Source organism: Heterodontus francisci, chromosome 10 (assembly GCF_036365525.1).
Source record: "Heterodontus francisci isolate sHetFra1 chromosome 10, sHetFra1.hap1, whole genome shotgun sequence".
Taxonomy (NCBI): Eukaryota; Metazoa; Chordata; class Chondrichthyes; order Heterodontiformes; family Heterodontidae; genus Heterodontus; species Heterodontus francisci.
Genome location: NC_090380.1, coordinates 77,256,335 through 77,275,074, shown reverse-complemented (window position 1 = coordinate 77,275,074; position 18,740 = coordinate 77,256,335). Strand labels below are relative to the sequence as shown.

General features: G+C 43.0%; 1 protein-coding gene across 2 annotated transcripts in view; it reads right to left on the bottom strand.

Moving 5' to 3' along the window:
- stxbp5l (syntaxin binding protein 5L) overlaps positions 1-18,740 on the bottom strand; it is a 679,153-nt gene that overhangs the window by 314,232 nt on the left and 346,181 nt on the right. For both annotated transcript variants that reach the window (XM_068039933.1, XM_068039934.1), the window contains exon 8: positions 16,584-16,667. In XM_068039933.1, the coding sequence (XP_067896034.1) occupies positions 16,584-16,667 (84 nt within the window). The remainder of the gene's footprint in view (positions 1-16,583; positions 16,668-18,740) is intronic.

The window sequence follows — 18,740 nt, the reverse complement described above, 5'->3', positions numbered from 1 at the left end:
AGTCTCATCGACAGGCTTGCGGCTGCCTGCAATGAATTTGGCCTAACCATCAGCCTCAAGAAAACAAACATCATGGGGCAGGACGTCAGAAATGCTCCATCCATCAATATTGGTGACCACGCTCTGGAAGTGGTTCAAGAGTTCACCTATCTAGGCTCAACTATCACCAGTAACCGGTCTCTTGATGCAGAAATCACCAAGCGCATGGGAAAGGCTTCCACTGCTATGTCCAGACTGGCCAAGAGAGTGTGGGAAAATGGTGCACTGACACGGAACACAAAAGTCTGAGTGTATCAGGCCTATGTCCTCAGTACCTTGCTCTATGGCAGCGAGGCCTGGACAACGTATGTCAGCCAAGAGCGACGTCTCAATTCATTCCATCTTCGCTGCCTCCGGAGAATACTTGGCATCAGGTGGCAGGACCGTATCTCCAACACAGAAGTCCTCGAGGCGGCCAACATCCCCAGCTTATACACACTACTGAGTCAGCGGCGCTTGAGATGGCTTGGCCATGTGAGCCGCATGGAAGATGGCAGGATCCCCAAAGACACATTGTACAGTGAGCTCGCCACTGGTATCAGACCCACCGGCCGTCCATGTCTCCGCTTTAAAGACGTCTGCAAACGCGACATGAAATCCTGTGACATTGATCACAAGTCGTGGGAGTCAGCTGCCAGCGTTCGCCAGAGCTGGCGGGCAGCCATAAAGACGGGGCTAAAATGTGGCGAGTCGAAGAGACTTAGTAGTTGGCAGGAAAAAAGACAGAGGCGCAAGGGGAGAGCCAACTGTGTAACAGCCTCGACAAACAAATTTCTCTGTAGCACCTGTGGAAGAGCCTGTCACTCTAGAATTGGCCTTTATAGCCACTCCAGGCGCTGCTTCACAAAGCACTGACCACCTCCAGGCGCGTATCCATTGTCTCTCGAGATAAGGAGGCCCAAAAGAAGAAAGTAATAATGGGAGACTATAACTATCCTAGTATAGACTGGGATAGTAATAGTATAAACAGCAGAGAAGGGAAAAAGTTTCTGAAATGCATTCAGGAGAATTTTAATGATTAATATGTTTCCATCCCAACAAGGAAGGCAATATTGCTGGATATTGTTCTGGAGAATGAGGTGGGTCAAGTGGATCAGCTATCAGTAGGGGAACATTTAGGGAACAGTGATCATAGTGTCATAAGGTTCAGGTTATTTATGGAAAAGAGGAAGTCGTTGAGATACTGGATATTCAGACTGGGTTCCAGCAGAACCACTTGGCCTTGGTCCAAACATGGACTAACGAGCTGAATTCAAGAGGTGAAGTGAGAGTGACTGCCCTTGACATCAAGGCAGCATTTGACCGAGTGTGGCATCAAGGAGCCCTGGCAAAATTGAAGTCAATGGGAAATATGGGGGAAAACTCTTTGCTGGTTGGAGTCATACCTAGCACAAAGGAAGATGGTTGTGGTTGTTGGAGGCCAATCATCTCAGTTCCAGGATACCACTGCAAGGGCAGTGTCCTAGGCCCAATCATCTTCAGCTGCTTCATCAATGACCTTCCCCCCATAAGGTCAGAAGTAGGGATGTTTGCTGATGATTGCACAATGTTCAGTACCATTCATAACTCCTCAGATACTGAAACAGTCTGAGCCCGCATGCAGCAAGACCTGGACAACATTCAGGCTTGGGCTGATAAGTGACAAGTAACATTCGTGCCACACAAGTGCCAGGCAATGACCATCGCCAATAAAAGAAAATTTAACCAGCTCCCCTTGACATTCCACATAATTGAATCCCCCACTATCAACATCCTGGGGGTTACCATTAACCAGAAACTTAACTGAACCAGCCATATACTGTGGCGACAAGAACAGGTCAGAGGCTGGGAATTCTACGGCGAATAACTCACCTCCTGACTCCCCAAAGCCTTTCCACCATCTACAAGTCAGGAGTGTGGTGAAATTCTTCCTACTTGCCTGGATAAGTGTAACTCCAAAAACACTCAAGAAGGTCTACACTATCCAGGACAAAGCAGCCCACTTGATTGGCACCCAATCCAACACCTTAAACAATCACTCCCTCCATTACTGGCACACAGTGGCATCATCGAAACATAGAAAATAGGAGCAAGAGTAGGCCATTTGGCCCTTCAGACCTGCTCCGCCATTCATAAAAGATCATAGCTGATCGTCTAATTCAGTACCCTGTTCCCGCTTTTTCCCCATATCCCTTTGGCATTAAAAAAATATATCTATCTCCTTCTTGAATATATTTAATGACTTAGCCTCCACTGCCTTCTGCAGTAGAAAATTCCACAGGTTCACCACCCTCTGAGTGAAGAAATTTCTCCTCATCTCAGTTCTAAATGGCATACTCCGTATCCTGAGACTGTGATCCCTGGTTCTGGACTCCCCAGCCATCGGGAACATCCTCCCTGCATCTATCCTGTTAGAATCTTATAGGTTTGTATGAGATCCCCTCACATTCTTCTAAACGCTAGTGAATATAGGCCTAGTCAACCCAATCTCTCCTCATACGTCAATCCTGCCATCCCAGGAATCAGCCGAGTAAATCTTCTTTGCACTCCCTCCATAGCAAGAACATCCTTCCTCAGATAAGGAGACCAAAACTGCACACAATACTCCAAATGTGGTCTCACCAAGGCCCTGGATAACTGCAGTAAGACATCCTAGCTCCTGTACACAATGTGCATCATTTACAAGCTGCATTGCAGCAACTTGCGATGCCTCTGTTGACAGCACCTTCCAAACCTATGATCTCTACCATCTAGAAGGACAAGGGCAGCAGATGCTTGGGCACACCAGACTTACCTTCTGGGAGGGCAGCAGAGAGAAGCGGACCTACAGAAAGAACACGGAGCGGGGAGCCGATAAACACAGTGCGAGGCTCACAGCCTACAGAACTTACCTTCTGGGAGAGCAGCAGACAGGAATACAGGTGCACCTGAGTTAAAAAACAAAGTGATCAGTGACATCACAGGAAAGCTGCAAGGTGATTGGTTGGTGAGTAACTTCTGTTCGGGAGTATCAGTAAATAGCCAGGTTACTATTAGGGTGCGTGTGTAAATAGCTGGGTTATAGCATTTCAACAACTGGCAGACTAATAAAGAGTAAAAAATTAAGTATTAAGAATAAGTGAGTATTTTTTTTTTGAGTAGGTTTATTTTAACTAGTGAACTGTAATTTTTTTTGTAGGATTTATCAGTACTAGTACAGTTTTATTAATAATTCTAAGGTGTTGCAGTATTGGTAAGTTTTTTTTTAGCAGGAGCAAAGGGTCAACTATTAAATAAAGGAATGGCAGGAGTGCACCTCCTGAGCTATGTGGGATCTCCAGGATGCTTCCCGTATCCTGAAGAACCATTTGTGCAGGAAGTGTTGTCAATTGCGGCAGTTTGAGCTCCGGGTTTTGGAACCTGAGCGGCAGCTGGCGACACTGTGGTGCATTCATGAGGATGAGAGCTACGTGGATAGCACATTTATAGATGTGGTCACCCCATAATTTAAGATTATGCAGGGAGAGAGGGAATGGTGACCACCAGGCAGTCAAAAAGAATCAGGCAGGTAATGCAGGAGACCCCTGAGTGCATCTCACTCTCCAATAGGTATTCAGTTCTGAATACTGAGGAAAGTGATGCTTCACCTGGGGAGTGCAGCCAGAGCCAAGTCCATGGCACCATGGATGGCTCAGCTGCACAGGGTAATATAGGGAAGACTGGAAAAGTCATAGTGATAGGTGATTCAATAGTCAGGGGAACAGACAGGCGTTTCTGTGGCCGCAGACGTGAATCCAGGATGGTGTGTTGCCTCCCTGGTGCCAGGGTTGAGGATGTCACTGAGCAGCTGCAGAGCATCCTGAAGGGGGAGGGTGAATAGCCAGCAGTCGTGATCCACATCGGAACCAACGACATAGGTAGAAAGAGGGATGTGATCAGAATTTAGGGAGCTAGGTAAGAAGTTAGCAAGCAGGACCTCAAAAGTAGTCATTTCCAGATTACTCCCAATACCACGTGCAAGTGAGTATAGAAATAGAAGGATAAGACAGATGAATTTGTGGCTGGAAAGATGGTGCAGGAGGGAGGGCTTTAGATTCCTGGGACATTGGGACCAGCTCTGGGGGAGATGGGACCTGTACAGGCAGGATGGGTTGTACCTGAACAGAGCCGGGACTGAGTTCCTTGCGGGACATTTTGCGAGTGTTGTTAGGGAGGGTTTAAACTAGTTTGGCAGGGGGATGGGGACATGAGGATAGACTCAGTTGGGACAAAATCAGAAATGAAAATGGAAGGCCAAAAATTAATGTACATGTCTAGAACCCAGAGGAAACAAAGGTTAGAAAATAAAACATTTGGTAGTGCTCAAGGGTATCTATTTCAATGCAAGGAGTATAGCAAATAAAGCAGATGAGATGATGGCACAGATTACAGGTGGCAGTATGATATCATAGCTATTACAGAAACATGGCTTAAGGAGGGACAGGAATGGCAGCTCAACGTTCCTGGGTACAGGGTTTTCATACGTGATAGGGAGGGGGATAAGAAAGGAGGGGGAGTGGTAATTTTGGTCCAAGGAAACTACTACAGCTGTGAGGAGGGATAATATGTTGGAAGGTTTATCAAATGAGGCCATATGGATTGAGCTAAGGAACAAAAAAGGGGCAATCACACTGCTGGGACTGTACTATAGACCCCCAAACAGTCAGAGGGAAATAGAAGAGCAGATATGTAGGCAAATCTCTGAGAAGTGCAAGAACAATAGGGCAGTAATAGTAGGAGATTTTAACTACCCCAATAGTAACTGGGATAGTTTTAGTGTGAAAGGAATTGAAAAGACAGAATTCAGGAGAACTTCTTTGTCCAGCATGTATCAAGTCCAACAAGAGAGGGCACAGTATTAGACTTAGTTTTTTAGAAATAAAGATGGGCAGGTGGAAGGAGTGGCAGTTGGAGAGCATCTTGGTGGTAGTGATCATAATTCAGTCTGTTTTAGCATAATTATGGAAAAGGACAGAGATAGAACCGGAGTGCGTGTTCTCATTTGGGGCAAAGCCAATTTTACTAAACTGAGTGGTTTAGCGAAAGTGGACTGGAAACAGCTACTTGAAGGTAAATCAGTGTCAGAGCAGTGGGAGGCATTCAAAAGGGAGATTCAAGGGGTTCAGAATAAACATGTTCCTCCCAAAGAAAAGGGTGCGACGGCCAAATCTAGAGCCTCATAGATGTCAAGGAGCTTACAGGGTAAGATAAGGCAGAAAAGGAAAGCTTATGTCCAACACTGAGAACTCTACTACAGAAAGCCGAGAGGACTATAGAAAGTGGAGGGGTGAAATCAAAAAGGAAATTAGGAAAGCAAAGACAGGGCATGAAAAAATATTGGCAAGCAAAATCAAGTCAACCCAAAGATGTTTTATCAATACATTAAGAGTAAGTGGATAACTAAGGAGAGAGTAGGGCCCATAAAAGACCAAAAAGGTAACCTATGTGTAGGAGCGGAAGATATTGGTATGGTTCTTAATGAATACTCTGCATCTGTCTTCACAAAAGAGGGGGACGATGCAGATATTGTAGTTAAGGAGGAGGAATGTGAAGTATTGGATGTGATAAACATAGGGAGAGAGGAAGTATTAATGGGATTAGCATCCTTGAAAGTTGATAAATAACCAGGGCCGGATGAAATATATCCTAGGCTGTTAAAAGAAGCAAGAGAGGTAATAGCAGAAGGTCTGACCATCATTTTCCAGTCCTTATTGGTTAAAAAAATAAAATCCTATAGCATCTAGGAATACATAGCAAGGTGGATACAGAATTGGCTCAGTGGCAGGAAACAAAGGGTTGACGGGTGTTTTTGCGACTGGAGGGCTGTTTCCAGTGGCATTCCACAGGGCTCAGTACTGGGTCCCTTGCTTTTTGCGATATATATTAATGATTTGGACATAAATGTAGGGGGCATGATCAAGACGTTTGCAGACAACATAAAGATTGGTCGTGTGATAGGTAGTGAGGAGGACAGCTGTAGGCTGCAGGAAGATATCGATGGTCTGGTCAGATGGGCAGAAAAGTGGCAAATGGAATTCAACTTGGAGAAGTGTGAGGTGATGTATTTGGGGAGGTCAAACAAGGCAAAGGAATACACAATTAATGGGAAAATACTGAGAAGTGTCGAGGAAGTGAGGGACCTTGGAGTGAATGTCCAAAGATCCCTGAAGGTAGCAGGACAGGTCGATAAGGTGGTGAAGAAGGCATATGGAATCCTTTCCTTTATTAGCCGAGGTATAGAATACATGAGCAGGGAGGTTATGCTGGAACTGTATAACTCATTGGTTAGGCCACAACTTGAGTACTGTGTGCAGTTCTGGTCACCTCATTACAGAAAGGATGTAATTGCACTAGAGAGGGTACAGAGGAGATTTACGAGGATGTTGCCAGGACTGGAAAAATGCAGCTATGAGGAAAGATTGGATAGGCTGGGGTTGTTCTCCTTGGAACAGAGAAGGCTGAGGGGATATCTGATTGAAATGTACAAAATTTTGAGAGGCCTGGATAGAGTGGAGGTGAAGGGTCTATTCACCTTTGCTGAGAGGTCAGTGAAGAGGGGGCATAGATTTAAAGTGATTGGTAGAAAAATTAGAGGGGAGATGAGGAAACATTGTTTCACCCAGAGGGTGGTGGGGGTTTGGAACTCACTGCTTGAAAGGGTAGTTGAGGCAGAAACCCTCTCAACTCATTCAAAAGGAGTCTGGATATGTACCTTAAGTGCCGTAATCTGCAGGCCTACAGACCAAATGCTGGAAGGTGGGATTAGAATGGGTGGATCGTTTTTCAGTCAGCACAGACACGATGGGCCAAGTGGCCTCTTTCTGTGCCTAAAACTTTCTGTGATTCTATGATTCTGCAAGTTCCCCTCCAAGCCACACACCATCCAAACTTGGTAATATAATGCCATTCTTTTGCTGTTGCTGGGTTAAAAACCTGGAACACCCTTCCTAACAGCACTGTGGGTGTACCCACACCATATGGACTGCAGCAGTTCAAGAAGGCAACACACCACCACCTTCTCAAGGGCAATTAGGGATGGGCAAGAAATGCTTGCCTTGCCAGCAACACACATATCCCAGGAACGAAAAAAAAGCTAGGGATTCACTTGAGTCCCTATAAATAAGTAAATAAATAGATAGATTAAAACTGTGGTTGTTAGGTTAACAGGTGTATACTTGTAATGTGTAACTCTGTAACTAAAAATAAAAATGTGTAAAGATTGACTGTAGTTCTATCCTTCACCAACTGGCTTTCTTAAGAAATGGATATGGCTAACTGGGTTCTGGATGAACTGCAAGTTTACAGAAGGTGGAGGATGGGAGGTTGACCAGGAAAACATTGGAATAGTCAAATCTGGAGGTGACAACGGCATAAATGAAGGTTTCGGCAGTAGTTGGGCTATGGCATGGACAAAGTTGGGCAATGTTACAGAGGTGGACGATGAGATCTATGTGGAGAGTATATGCAGTCAGAAATTCAGCTCAGGGTAGAATATGATACAGAAACTTAACTGGACTAGCCATATAAATACTGTGGCTACAACAGCAGGTCAGAGGCTGGGAATTCTGTGACGAGTAGCTCACCTCCTAACTCCCCAAAACCTGCTCTTGTAGCCACAGTATTTATGGGACTGGTCCAGTTCAGTTTCTGGTCAATGGTAACCCCCAGCATATTGATAGTGGGGGATTCAGCAATAGTAATGCCATTGAACACCAAGGGAAGATGGCTAGATTCTCTCGTTTGAAATGGTCATTGCCTGGCACTTGTGTGGTGTGAATGTTACTTGCCACTTATCAGCCCAAGCTTGGATATTGTCCAGGTCTTGCTGCATTGGGACACTGGCTGCTTCATTATCTGAGGAGTCGCGAATGGTGCTGAACATTGTGCAATCATCGGCAAACGTCCCCACTTCTGACCTTATGATGGAAGGAAGGTCATTGACGAAGCAGCTGAAGATGGTTGGGCCTAAGACACTACCCTGAGGAACTCCTGCAGTGATATCCTGGGACTGAGATGATTGACCTCCAACAACCACAAGCATCTTCCTTTGTGCTAGGTATGACTCCAACCAGCGGAGAGTTTTCCCCCGATTCTCATTGACTCCAGTTTTCTTAGGGCGCCTTGATGCCATACTCGGTCAAATGTTGCCTTGATGTCAAGGGTAGTCACTCTCACCTCACCTCTTGAGTTCATGTTTGGACCAAGGCTGTAATGAGGTCAGGAGCTGAGTGGCCCTGGCGGAACCAGGGTCTAGCTCAAAATACTTTTTAAATTTATGTACTTACATTTAGACCTGACTCTGTTTGGCAGTCCTAGTCATTTTATTATGTTCTTCGACCTATTCTTTCTAACTTTGTGGTTTTCTACTGCTTATCCATTTTGTTTTTCACTTTGCTTGCTCATCTTGTTTTTCTTTCTCTTACCCTTACTATATTAGTTTAAACTCACTTCCCAGCAAGAATACTGGGCCCAACCTTCTTCCAGTTAAATCCATCCATCCTGTACAGGTCACTCTTGCCCTAGAATTGGTCCCAATGTCATAGAAATCTGAATCCTTCCCTCCGAAACTAGGGCCCATAATTCGGAAGCGCCCCCTTTTTGGGTGAGTGAGTGGTGAAGGATAAATTCCCTGAGCAAGAGTATTGGGCTTCAGACCTCATTATAATCTAGTCAAGGTGGCGCAACTGCCTGGAAACAAAGACTGGAGAAAAACGATCCCACTGCTAGCATCCCAGTGGTACTTAGGTAATTGGGCCCAGAGGTTCAGTCAGGGATGGTGCAGGCAGGACAACTCAGGGCCGAGCGTTGGGATTGGGGGACCTGGAATTGACAGGGCGTGGGGAGGCAGACTAGGGGGCTGGGGATTTTGAGGCCTAGTGTCACAGGGCCTGGGGGCGGAGTGATGGGTGGTAGTGGTGGCAGGGGGGGTTTGGGGTCATGGTGCTGGGAAGTTGGACAAGGGAGCTAGGAGCTGTGTGTGTGTGGACCATTGGAATCAGGAGCATGGGTGATCAGGAGAGGAGGCTTGGAAGTCCACGAGCGGGGTGCAGAGTGGCAGCAATCAGGAGGGTGGTTAAATGTGGAGTCAGGTGGAGTTAGATTCAGGTACGTTACTCACCTTCTTTGCTGCAGGTGATTTTAGGGCTAGTTTCTTTGAGTGCGACCCACAATAGTCCTGACTGGCTTAGGGCAAACCAATCTTGGAGAAGGAACCTCAAACAGGTATTAGGCCCTTATTTACATATGCAAATGAATTAATGCCTGCTTCAGCAACACCTCTTGTTTGTCCTTAACAAATGCAGCAGAAGTGTGGGCTCGCTTCCTGCTCATTATTTTGGGGCCTATTGCAATTTCTCAGCCCAGGTCTTTAGACACACATTTATCTCCCTAATCTTACTATTACTATTCTGACTAACATGTGACAGTGGGAATAATCTTAAGATTCAAGGTCTTGCTCTTTGATCTGACTCCTAAGTGTTGAAATTCTCGCAATGTGGGCAATGTCAGCAAGACTGCATTTATTGCTGCCCATTCCTAATGATCCTGAGAAGGTGGTGCTTGACCTTCTTTGTTAGCCATTGAAGTATTTGTGTAAATGGTGCTTCCATTATGGTATTAGATGGGAACTGAGCAAGGGTATATATCCAACGTAGAATGCAGTACAACTTGGAGGGGATCTCCAATTCTACTTTTGCCTAGGTCTAAAATCTTTTACAACTGTTCTGTGATTTTTCTTATACTGGCACCTGGGAGGCAAGACACCATTTGGAACTTTCATTTGTGGCTAAGTGACAGTTGTGACAAAAACACCTGTCTATTCCCCTAACTATGGAATCGGTTCTTATTACTTAATTTCTACACTGTACTTCCCCCTTATTGGCAATCACTTGCTCCATGGTATGATTTTGTTCAGAATTTCCCTCCTGACAGCTCTTGTTATTTTCACAAATATTTAGTAGTGAATATTCATTTGTCAATTGAACACTTTTGGATTCTTGCAGTGCCTTCTGTTTCAGCTTCCTAATCCAGAGGATTAGTCACCTACTTTCTTCCCTTACTGATATCCTGTAGCTCTGCATGACCATTTATTGGAATGTTTATGTCAGCAATGCTTGTCACAAGAGTTTTGTTTTTTTATTTAAAGCTAAAAATTCTGTGTGTTTTTAAAAACTGAGAAAGAGGATTTTTCTGTGAGCATTGAATGCTGAAACGTGGGGTTTGAACTGAATGGGACAGATGGCAAGACACCTGTTCCAAACAACTCAGCAGAGGGAAATGACAGGTCACATGACTTATTGTTAGAGTTTTGGTTTCACTTCTTGTATTGTGAAAGACCAGTGAGCTGAGCATGCAGTGAAGTCTGGCTGGGATTTGCTTGCAGACCAGAGACAAAGAACTCTCTCTAAAAAGGAAGACTTGCAACTCTTGGAAAGAAATCCTATATTTTGAGGTGTAGCTGTGGTCTGCCTGGAGAGAGGAAAAGGCCCCTGGAGAGGAAAAGACACAGGAAAAGAGGAGTTGCTGCTCTCTGTGGAGGAAGGCTGCTTTGCTGAGAGGAAGCGCTGCATTTTTAAAGGTAGCAGATTCCTATTGCCTCCAGTCTCTGAAAATCTCTGGCTCAGGAGTGATTCCTGTTGCCTCTTATGTTTTGGGAGATCCTGAAAGCTCAAGAAAGCATCTATTGCTAGACTGCTATTTCAAAACCCAAGTAGACCTGTTGCTACACCCCTTGCTGATAGATCTGTGTGACGCCTGCTGCAGATGAAGTGCCATGAATGCCTACCCATCACAGACTGTTCATCAGCCTCGCCTGCAGAGACTTCGATTGGCATCCGACTATTTGATGCTGGGACACCTCACGGACCCGGAAATATCCTACCAGAACATGACAACCTAATTACTTTATCATTCCTAAGAAACAGTCGTAATCCGAAAACATCCTTTTAAAACCAGTTAACCGTTTTTTTTTAATGTGTGCGTGTGTACATGAGGGTCAGGAAGAATAAGAAGTTTGAAAAGGATCCTTTCATATATAGAGTTATCTCATTATTGTTTAAGACTTAGTTTGTTAATAAATAGTTAATTTTGTTGTTTAAAGAAACCTGGTTTGGTGTGCTTTATTCTGGGGGACAAACAGACTGTTTAATTTGGCTATTTTCTGGTAGGTGGGAAACTTTACTGTGACCTGTGGAGTAATGGTACTGAATTAACAGTGCGTTACTCAAATCCCCTCTAAACCTCCTGCCCCTTACCTTACATCTATGCCCCCTGGTTATTCACACCTCTGCTAAGGGAAAAAGTTTCTTCCTATCTACGCTATCTATGCCCCTCATAATTTTGTATGCCTCAATCAGGTCTCTCCTCAGCCTTCTTTGCTCTAAGGAAAACAACCCTAGCATATCCAGTCTCTCTTCATAGCTGAAATGCTCCAGCCCAGGCAACATCCTGGTGAATCTCCTCTGCACCCTCTCCAGTGCAATCACATCCTTCCTATAGTGTGGTGCCCAGAACTTTACACAGTATTCCAGCTGTGGCCTAACTAGCGTTTTATAGTTAGGATGGAGCTGAGCTCCATCATAACTGCCCTGTTTTTATATTCTATTCCTCGGCTAATAAAGGCAAGTATCCCATATGCCTTCCTAACCACCTTATCTATCTGTGCTGCTGCCTTCAATGATCAATGGACAAGTACACCAAGGTCCCTGTGACTCTCTGTACTTCCTATGGTCTACCACCCATCGTATATGCCCTTGCCTTGTTAGGCCTCACAAAATGCAACACCTCACACTTCTCAGGATTAAATTCCATTTGCCACTGCTCTGCCCATCTTACCAGCCCATCTATATCATCCTCTAATCTAAGGCTTTCCTCCTCACTATTTACGACACCACCAATTTTTGTGTCAAATGCGAACTTACTGATCACACCTCCTATATTCACGTCTCAATCATTAATGTACATTACAAACAGCAAGGGTCCCAGCACCGATCCCTGCGGTACACCACTGGTTACAGGCTTCCAATCGCAAAAACAACCCTCGACCATCACCTTCTGCCTCTTGCCACTAAGCCAATTTTGGATCCACTTTGCCAAATTGCCCTGGATCCCATGGGCTCTTACCTTTTTAACCAATCTCCTATGCAGGACCTTAACAAAAGCTTTACTGACGTCCATGTAGACTACATCAACTGCTTTACCCTCATCTACACATCTAGTCACCGCCTCGAAAAATTCAATCAAGTTTGTTAGACATGATCTCCCCCTGACAATGCCATGCTGACTATCCCTTATTAATCCCTGCCTCTCCAAGTGGAGATTAATCCTCTCCCTCAGAATTTTTTCCAATAGTTTCCCTACCACTGATGTAAGACTCACCAGCCTGTAATTGCCTGGTTTATCCCTGCTACCCTTCCTGAATAATGGTACCACATTTGCTGTCCTCCAGTCCTCTGGCACCTCTCCTACGGCCAGAGAGGATTTGAAAATTTGTGTCAGAGCCCCTGCAATCTCCTCCCTTGCCTCACATAACAGCCTGGGATACATCTCATCTGGGCCTGGGGATTTATCCACTTTTAAGCCCACTAGAACCGCTAATACCTCCTCCCTTTCAATGCTAATTTGTTAGAGTATATCACAATCCCCCTCCCTAATCTCTACACCTACTTCGTCCTTCTCCGTAGTGAACACAGATGAAAAGTAATCATTTAAAACCTCACCTCCGTCCTCCGGTTCCACACACAGAGTGCCGCTTTGGTCCCTAATGGGCCCTTTTCTTGGTTACCTCTTGTCCTTAATATACTTATAAAACGCCTTGGTATTTTCCTTTATCTTGCCCGCCAGTGTTTTTTCATGCCCCATTATGCCTCCATACTGGATGTGATTTCATTTCATTTATGTCTGGCATTTCTTTCTATCTCACTGATCATTCTTTTTCCCCTCAAAACTTTGTCAAAGGCTGATACATATTTCAAATCTAATTTTACCTGTTATGAAGTCTAAAACAATATTTACCCCCATGTGCATCCACACACCTTTAAATGGCCACATCTCTTTAAATTTGAGCTGCTAAAATATTTTCTATCTGCCCCACTTAGGCCAGCTACCAGCACTTGGCTAAAGCTGTGCAGGGATTTTATGCGAATTATTTAAATGAGCTACAATCATAGAATTTTATTGCACTAAAGTAGACCATTTAGCCCATTACGCCTGGACTAGCTTTCTAAAAGAGCTATCCACTTAGTCCCATTCCCTGCCTTTTCACCTCAGTCTTTTAGATTTTCATTTCAAATGTTTATGCAGTTCTGTGTTAAAAGCGAATACAGATTCTATTTTCACCATTGTTTCTGGTAGATCATTCTGTGGCCTAACAAATCTTTGTATAAAAAAACTTTGACCTTCCTCTTCAGTCCTTTAGTGATTATGTTAAGTCCCACTAGTTACCAACTCACCAACCTGTACGAATAGTTTTCCCTATTTCTCTTGTCAAAGTTCCACAATTTTGAAGACCTCTATTAGATCTTGCTCTGTTTTATTAAACAGGGCCCAAAATCTCTGGTCCCTTCTCATAACTAAAGCCAATGAACCATGATCTCAACTTAGTATTGTTACAAAAGGTTTTATTCTGTACTAAAATCTTAGAATTCTATGTGTTTTAAAAAACTGAAAAAAGGACTTTCAGTGGACATGGGCACCTGCAAATAGCTGAAATTTTTGGATGTTGACTTTGTATACAAGAATAGGAAAGCAAGCAGTTTCAAGGAAGCCAGCCAGGGTTTTTTGACCTTCTCAGAGCAACACTTTGAATGACAGGGGAGACACTGTGTCTGGTCATGTGATCGGCTCAGGAAGGTTTACTTTCACTTTGAACCCTTTAAAAAAACAGAGAGTTGGACAAAGAGCAGTCATTTTGAAATTTGGTTTCTGACCTGCCTGAGATCAAAGTGAAAGACCCAGAAAAAGACCTCTCTCTGTAAAGAAAACTTGCATCCCTTGAAAAGAAATCCTGTATTTGAAAGGTGGCAGATTCGCATTGCCTTCTATCTCTGAAGAATTCCTGCATCCAGTATGGTTCCTGTTTCCTCCTGTGTTTTGGGAAATCCTGGAATCTGAAGAAAGCTTCTACTGCAATACCGCTGCTAGGCAGACTGTTGCTACACCCCAGTTGAAAGACCTATGTGTTGCCTGCTGTAGCCGAATTGCCTTGAACGCCTATCCATCACAGACTGTTCATCAACCTCGCCTGGAGAGACTTCGAGTGGCATCCGACTATTTGACTCTGGGACATCTTACTGAACCGAAGAATTGCCTACTAGAATGTGACAAACTGAATTATTTTAGTATTCCTTTTATTCCTATGAAACAGCTGTAAACCAACATCCTTTTTCCCCCCAGTTAACTGGTTGTTTTGATTGTATGCGTGTGTGCATGAGGTCGAAGGAAATAAGGAGCTTTTCATATATATTTATCTCATTAGTAGTTAAGACTTATTTTTTTTCTAATAAATAGTTAATGTTGTTGTTTAAAGAAACATGGTTGGTGTGCTTTATTCTGGGGGACAAATAGAGTCTAATTGGCTATTCTTCAGTGGGAAAAATTTATTGATATCCATGGAGAAGTGGGACTGAATTAACAGTGCATTTCCCCAGCCTTGGTCGTAACAGTATATATCTTCTATATCCTCTCTATGGCCTTGACATCTTTCCTAAGGTAAGATCCAATACTGGACACAGAATTTTAATTAAACAAAAAATGATTTTTTTTGGTTTAGCATTACATCTTTGCTTTTGAATTTTATGCCCCTATTCATAAAAGCTAAGATCCCATATGCTTTTCTAATATCTTGCCCTCCTTAATGGTCTAATATTGAAGCCCTAAATCTTTCTGATCTTTTATTTCTTTTGCAGTTTTATCATTTAGTGCATATGTCCTCTGCTTATGCTTCCTCCCAAAATAACTTCATTAAATTTCATCTGACATCTATTTGCCCAATCTATTAACCTGTCTATATACTCCTGAAGTTGCTTACCATTTTCTTCACTGTTGAATGTGTGCAATATTTTGTGTCATCTGCAAATCTTGATTATTTGCCTTCTAAACCAGATCATTTATATATTGTGAGAGGAGCTAGTGGTCTAGCGACAACTCTCTATTTGATTTTCCCTTTTTAAGTGTAACGTAACAGAAATGGAAGGGTGATTGAAACCACCTTGCATCATTTCATGCTATCATCCAGGCAACCCTGAATTGCTAAATAACTTACTTAAAAATCAGACCGTGTCTTGAGAATGAATGCTTAAATTGGCTGGTTTCCTTTCTGTATTTCCATGTTAAAGAAATGTTTTTTCCATTGTATAGATTTGTATATTTGATTTAGTCATGGGAACTGTTTCATTTCTTCTAGAATGTAGATCAATTTATTTGCAACATACGCAATTAACAATAAAACTGTAATAAGTACTGTTTAAATGTTTATGTAAAATGAGTTAGCAGTTTCGTTAGTAAATACAGAATTTGAAAAAAATACTAGGATCCTTTCAAAAAAAAAGTTGCTCTAATTAAATAGTTCTCCGAAATAAGTCCTATTTAAGTGTGAATAAAAAATTCACCAAGAAAAGATGAAGGCTGTCTGACTTTGGCATTCAGCAACAATACTTTATTTAAAATTCATCAGAGATTTATACATAAATGTTAAGAATAATTATTTATTCATTTGAACTTTCTAATTCTGTTTAATTCTAACTATTATTATTTAATTTGAAGTAATTTCTAGCCGCATATTTTAGTTTGCAAACCTGTATGAAAGTTTCTATTATTCCTAAGATTAGTTACTGTCAAAATCTGCATCTGGTGCTGTGAATAATTATGGAAATATGAGAATCACAAAAATTGAATCTAGTAGCACATTACCATTCAGGCCATATTTACACAATTTCATAACCATCTAGTATGGACTTAGACCAGTGGATAAAAATCAGCCTCATTATTATATCAATTTGCATCTCTCAAAACCAAAAATGAGTTCAAACTAATTAGATTATCCATCTAAAAGACCTTTATAAATAGCCAAATGTTTCGATATTTTGTTTGCATACTAAAATGATCAGATTTACAAAACCAAGAGAAGACTATTCTGAAAATGTTGCTGCTGTTCTTCATTTCAACAACCATGACAGATTTCCAATGCAGCAGTTAAAGCATCTGCAATTTTGTAGCACCATATACAATGGTATGATCTCATTACTATACATGACCTTCTGATTACTACTTGGTATTACAAATGGTATTTTCTCTTTAAATAATACAGTACAGGCTGTAGTCTTCATTAGCAGGTTGCTGACTTTATACACAAACCTGCAATCCCCAAAGCAGCTCATCACACCATTTGGACAGGTATCATAAAATCAAAGTCCTATGCACCTCCATAAAATAGAAACGTTATAAAAATTATTGATGGACCCAATCTAAATATGATATTCACACACAAAAGCTGGCTACACATTTTCCAAAGGTGAATCTTGCTTTCTTCAAAACATTGACATTTTACTCACCTCATCATAATAAAATCTGAAATCTGCTCTTTTTGACCTCATGTCCCACAACACAACTGTTCCGCTTTCAAATCCCATGAGCAGCTGCAACATAAAATTGAAGATATATAGTCAATTGCAGATAAATATATTTGCTTCAAACTCTAATGTGGGAACACAATGTGCTGCATTTCTACAAGTAAATATTGTGCTTCTTAGCTGCAGCACTGTGCATACATACCTTAGGAGCATAGAAACAGCAAAAGACATCTAGCAAAAGCATAAAATGTTATACTTATTCAGTCAATGTTATGTGTCTAGTTTTAAATGTGAGATCCAATCATCATCTAATATTTACAGTCACTAGAAGTTCCTGTACAATTGAACCAATAGCATTTTGCTGCAGTTGAATATTTAAAATATTTAAGACATGGGCTGATACATTAAGCATATGTACATGGTATAAATTACTGAGATGAGATGTACTGTGATTTTCAACAGCCAAATATCACTCCATTTGTTAGTTTTTTTCAAAATTTCTTCATGTTAGGTTCAGTCCAGGCAATAAAAAAAAAGACCCAAACAACCATTTGGCACAGCATTTGCAATAACAAATAGTTGACAGGAATATGGCAGGCAGATGGTATTTTAGCAATAATGGCAATTGTGAGGTATGATGACTGCTGTACCTTTTTATAATAATTGCACACTATTTGATTCAAATTCTGTTGTGCAGCAGTTGGGCTGAATTTTCCCGGCCCCGGGTGACGGGCTAGGAGGCAGAGTTGGGCAGCCTATTGATGTCATTAAGGCCCCAATTAGGTGCGATTTTTTGTGCTCATCGGGTGCAGTGGACCCTGTTGCGTGCAGAAGCCACCAGCTTAATGGAGGCAGCCTCCCTGCAGCAGTCTGGGGGCCATTAGAACTGGAGGCTGAATCCCCCAAAGAAGGGCCGTCGGCAGGAAAGGCCGCCCATACGGTACAAATAATGCTGCTGGAGGAGTCGCTGGCTTGATGGCAGCAGTCTGAGCCTGTATTGCAACAAGCTGAGATTTCATGACCTCAGTCTGAGCTTCCACTGCAGCACTCAGATGTTTGGTGGCTTCTACTTGTGCTGCAATGGAAACTGAGACATCAGTCATCAGATGCTACATCATATTCGGGTCGACAAATCATCTTGTGGAGTTGGCCACCACTTCCAAATTGGAAAAGATGAGCTCCTAGCTCTGTGCAAAGCCCTGTGCTAAGTTAAAGCTGGTCTCCTTTATGCTCCATGATAAAGACAGCAGACTTTCTGGCAGGCATGCCAATGCACCAAGCATTTCTGTGTGCATGCCCATCAGCCTTTTTCTGTACACCACCCCACTGAAGTTCTCATCTGAGTTCTCCTGCAATAGAACTCATGTTCGACCTCATCCTCTAGTGAGCTGGCACCTGCATGACCCTTTCCTCCTGCCCTGGCCACAGGCCACTCATGCTCAGTGACTTACCATGTGCAGATCTGCCTCTAAGCTGCCCTCTAAAGTATGTGCAATGCAGTATCTGAGCTGGTGGTTGCAAGTGTGAGATTGAGTGACGGTGTTTCTTCTTCATCAGTGTCCTGCTCCTCTTGCACTTCACACTCTCGCACCAGTGCTTGACCAGGTCACAGTTCTTGGGTATCTGAAAGGAGAAAGGTACAAGAGTAGAATTGCTATGAGGGAAGCGAAGGTGGGGTGGTGGGGGGAACAAAGGGTGCATGCGTACACCATCTGCAGCTTGTATATCAGAAGAGATTGTGGGATGAGGGGAAGTGGGATGTGAAAAGGTGGCTTAGGTACAAAAATACAGTCATCTTCTATGGTCTCAGCCCCGCCGTTAGCCACGGCTTCAGCGACAATTATGGTGACCACCATCTCCATGGGAGTGAGGACATGCAGCCGTGCTTGTCCTCCGACGGTTAGCTCCTACTCTTTCCAGTTGTGTGCCACATTGTCCAGCAAGAGAGAGGGAAGTATGTCATGAGTGTGGTGCATTATGTTTGGGTGATGTGGTTGTCATAGTTAAATAGCTGTGAGATGTGGATGTGAGGCTTGCAGCAATGCTAATTGTGAGAAGATGAGGTAAAGGTATGATTGTGAGTGATGAGTCATGATTTTTGGTAGGTGAATGAAGTGGGTTTGGTGAATGGAGAAGTGT